Raw genomic sequence first — 4,275 nt, 5'->3', positions numbered from 1 at the left:
CTATTATAAATCAAAAGTTTGAATCCTAGCCCTATATCATAAAAAGATTTTTTTTAGTTCAACAATTACATACATTAATTTTTAGAATAATAAAAGGCGATAAAGGAAAAAAAAAATTAGCCAACTTAGTCACAACTCAATCGAGTAAGTATGTATTCCGACTCAATCGACTAAATATATATTCTGGCTAAATGGCCACAGGTTCAAATTTCCATCTCCCCTGTTCCTGGTCAGAAATATAGTGAAATCACCTTTCCTATTCTTTCCCCAGACACTGCGACTAAGAAAGATTTTCACTTCTTAAAATATCCCATATACGTAGGCGGGAATATGGGAAGGGGTCAGATTTATCCCGATGGAAGTAAAAGTAATAATAATGTTTATAGTGCCACAGTAGTAAACAAAATAATACGAAAAGAAAAAGGAGGATATGACATAACTATAGTGGAGGTATCAGATGGACATCAAGTGGTTGAGTATTTGTTATAAAAGAAAAAAGAAAATTTAAATCGATAAATTTTCAAAAGGTTTCTTTATAGATAAAGTTTTTTAAATATTGCATGTAATAACCAATAAAACAATACAAAGTACCGCACCCCCAAAAAGAGAAAAAATCATAGGTCATAGAGAGCCATTGGTGACTTTGCTCACAAATTCATACATTAAAAAAAAAAAATCTGCAAATTCAAGAATTTATACCCAATATAAATATTAGGACCATTTCACCCCATTCTACCACCAATTTTCTACTTAAAATATTTGGTTTCTACCTCTAACCAATCATGGTAATTTGATATATATCTTTAATCAGGAGTTCTAGGGTTCCGTACCGGAAAAACTTTGTACCATTAAATAGTTAGCAATAAAAAACAGAGATTTTTTTAAAATAATAATAATTGTCAAAGTATTCTCTTTTCCCACTGATGAACAAAAACCCCTCTCTGCAACTCCTCTGCAACCCAAAATCCAGTAATGGAGACCGCCGTTCTCGTTCTTCTCCTGCTCTCAGCCGCACTCCGGGCGTCGGCCAATGAAGAGCTGGCGGCGCTGTTGGCCGTTAAGGCGGCGCTGGACCCGGAGAATCAGTATCTGTCCTCGTGGGCCGCCGATGGAGATCCCTGCGGCGGCTCCTTCGAAGGGATTGGGTGTAATGAGAAGGGCGAAGTGGCCAACATGTCGCTTCAGGGGAAGGGCCTCTCTGGGAAGCTCTCCCCTGCCATTTCTGGGCTCAAGCACTTGACGGGCCTTTATTTGCATTATAATTCCTTAACTGGGCAGATCCCTGCGGAGATTGCTAACTTGACTCTGCTCTCTGATTTGTATTTGAATGTCAATAACTTGTCTGGGGAGATTCCGCCTCAGATTGGGGACATGGACAGCTTACAAGGTTTTCTTTCCTTTTTACATGCATGAGTTCTGAAATATGAGTTTTATTCTGTTTTCTGGAATCTGGGTCATGGTGCTTTTGAGATTTTGTGGATTCTGGAAATGGGGGTTTCTCTTCTGGGTTTGTTGAGTGGAAGTGAAAGCTTGTGATTTATCTGTTTTCAGTGGATTTTGCACTCTGTTTTGAGCTGTGTTTTGTTTTCTTCCGCATTTTCAGTTTTGCAGCTTTGTTATAATCAGCTCAGTGGAAGCATACCAACACAGCTTGCATCTTTGAAGAAACTTACTGTTCTTGCTCTTCAGTCCAATCAGTTAACTGGTGCAATCCCTGCAAGCTTGGGAGGTTTGGCTATGTTGGTGAGATTAGACTTGAGTTCCAACCATCTCTTTGGTTCTGTTCCTTCGAAACTTGCTGATGCGCCGCTGCTCGAAGCTCTTGATATCCGAAACAATTCACTTTCTGGCAATGTACCTCCCAGTACTGACCGATCTTTGAACACATTTTGTGAAGATTTACTTCTTTGTTTTGCTATGAGGCTAACTAGAACTCTATTTTGTGTTGTTTCTGCTGTTTTGATGAAGCTCTGAAGAGATTGAATGAAGGGTTCTTGTATGAGAACAACTTGGGATTGTGTGGAGTTGGGTTTCCGTCTTTGAAAGATTGCGCTGGTTCGGGTCACGCAACTCAAAACCGACCTGAACCGTACGGTCCTGGATCGTCCGGTGTGATGCCAACACGAGACATTCCCGAAACTGCAAATGTTCAGTTGCCTTGCAACCATACCCGCTGCCCGAGTTTGTCCAAATCTCATAAAGCTTCGATTGTTGGTGTAGTTGTTGTGACTATTGCACTATCTGCCATTGGAGTCTTGACATTCACACAGTACCGTCGTCGAAAACAGAAGCTTGGGTCATCATTCGAGGTGTGCGATCACCGTCTCAGCACAGATCAAACCAAAGCAACTTACAGGAGGAACGGATCTCCTCTCGTCAGCCTCGAGTATCCCAACGGCTGGGATCCGTTAGCCGATGGTCGAGGATTGAGCATTTTTGCGCAAGAAGTCTTCCAAAGCTTCAGATTCAATTTGGAAGAGGTGGAGACAGCCACCCAATACTTTTCAGAGGTGAATCTGTTGGGGAAGAGCAACTTCTCTGCTACATATAGAGGGATTTTGAGGGATGGCTCAGTTGTAGCTGTTAAGAGCATTTGCAAAACTAGCTGCAAATCTGAGGAAGCTGAATTTTTGAAAGGACTGAACCTCTTAACTTCATTAAGGCATGAAAACTTGGTGAGATTGAGAGGTTTCTGCTGCTCAAGAGGCAGAGGAGAATGCTTTCTCATCTATGATTTTGTTCCAAATGGGAACTTGTTGAGATACCTTGATGTCAAGGATGGTGATCGCCAGGTTCTTGAATGGTCTACCAGAGTCTCCATCATAAGGGGTATCGCCAAAGGTCAGCTCCCGACCTGTCGAAACTCGGTTTTTAACTTCCGTTTGAAACTAATCTTGTTTATGTTAGCATCTAAGTGCTTGTATGATTAAGTTTTTGTTTTTGTTAAAAAAGATGCTTGTTTGCTAGCCGTTTTCTTTTTCTCTGTAATTTTCTTCCTGAATAGTTTTCAAAAACCCGTTTATTGTTTTTGAAATTTGGCTAAGATTTCAGAGCGGATAACCGAACAATATAAACATAGATAAAAGTATATTTGATAAGCGAAACGGGGCATAAGTTGTCAAACATCTGATTGTTTTGGCATGGATTTGAGACTAAGTTGAATGCTTTGTTTATTCATAACCAGGTGTGGCTTATCTTCACAAGCATGAAGCAAACAAACCTGCTATTGTACACCAAAACATCTCAGCCGAAAAGGTTCTCATCGACCAGCGATTCAATCCGCTGCTCTCGGATTCTGGCTTACAAAAGCTTCTTACGAACGACATTGTCTTCTCCGAGCTCAAAGCCAGTGCAGCTCGAGGCTACCTAGCTCCTGAGTACACCACAACAGGTCGGTTCACAGATAAAAGTGACGTTTATGCATTTGGCGTGCTGGTGTTCCAAATCCTTTCCGGGTACCGAAAGATCACCAGCGCATTGCGTGGCGCTGCTGAGTCATGCCGGGTCCAAGAGCTCGTCGACCCGAAGCTCCAAGATCGATACTTCGAATACGAAGCGGCCAAGCTCTGCAGAATCGCGCTGCTTTGCACGCACGAGTCGCAGAGCGAGAGGCCGTCGATGGAAGCCATTGTTCAGGAGCTTGTGACTTGCAGCAGCTGCCTATAGGGGAAGGTTGTGCTATTTTTGGAAGCTGTGAATGGCTGGCTAACTGCTCACTGATGTTTCTAACTTTTTTTTTTTTTGGTTCATTTAGTGAATAGTTTGTGTATGGACTACTTCATATGTCCTTTTCCTAAGGACTGAACTTTGGCTGTCATAGTTGTCTGTGTTTTATTGCAAACATTTTTTGACTGTGACAGTGGAACTGTCACCCCTAATTTTCAGATTTCTGTAAAAGTGGGCTTATGCTTTGTGGAAGAAGGGGTTTTTTTTAAGGCATCTTACCATTTCACTCTCTCTTTTAAAATTTGTTTATTGTACTTTCTTTTGGACTTTTATTTCCTTTTAGCTTTTGTTATACTATCATCACATTTTATTATAGTGGCAAAGCCTAAAGTCAAGTACATAGGATGAAAGAGATTTTTTAATTTTTTTTTTGGGATATTTGTGAGTGTTCGGATCTAGAAAGTTAATTCTTAGGTAGGTGATCATCATACGATTTGAACCCATTTCTTCTAAATCGTTTTTTTTACTTTGGTCATTTTGAACCAATGAACCATCCATGATAGTTATGAGATGAAGGAGTTGGTTGTCCAAAATTTAGAGAATGATATA

At 40.7% G+C, this 4,275-nt stretch overlaps 1 protein-coding gene across 1 annotated transcript; it reads left to right on the top strand.

The window, feature by feature from the left end:
• Positions 1 to 764: 764 nt before the first annotated feature.
• Positions 765 to 3,939, top strand: LOC111025318 (putative proline-rich receptor-like protein kinase PERK11). Its single transcript, XM_022303161.2, has 4 exons — positions 765 to 1,387; positions 1,604 to 1,864; positions 1,969 to 2,841; positions 3,185 to 3,939. Exons 1-4 carry the CDS (start codon positions 973 to 975, stop codon positions 3,664 to 3,666), a joined length of 2,031 nt encoding a protein of 676 aa, XP_022158853.1. The 5' UTR covers positions 765 to 972; the 3' UTR covers positions 3,667 to 3,939.
• Positions 3,940 to 4,275: the final 336 nt, after the last annotated feature.

This window comes from Momordica charantia (assembly GCF_013281855.1).
Source record: "Momordica charantia cultivar OHB3-1 chromosome 3 unlocalized genomic scaffold, Mcharantia_2.0 BLBB01000003.1, whole genome shotgun sequence".
Taxonomy (NCBI): Eukaryota; Viridiplantae; Streptophyta; class Magnoliopsida; order Cucurbitales; family Cucurbitaceae; genus Momordica; species Momordica charantia.
This window is presented reverse-complemented; position numbering and strand designations above follow the sequence as displayed.

Coding starts and splice junctions, on each gene's coding strand:
- LOC111025318 (XM_022303161.2), top strand. CDS start 973: ATGGAGACCGCCGTTCTCGTTCTTCTCCTGCTCTCAGCCGCACTCCGG. Junction 1,388..1,603: donor GGACATGGACAGCTTACAAG/GTTTTCTTTCCT, acceptor CCGCATTTTCAG/TTTTGCAGCTTTGTTATAAT. Junction 2,842..3,184: donor CATAAGGGGTATCGCCAAAG/GTCAGCTCCCGA, acceptor ATTCATAACCAG/GTGTGGCTTATCTTCACAAG.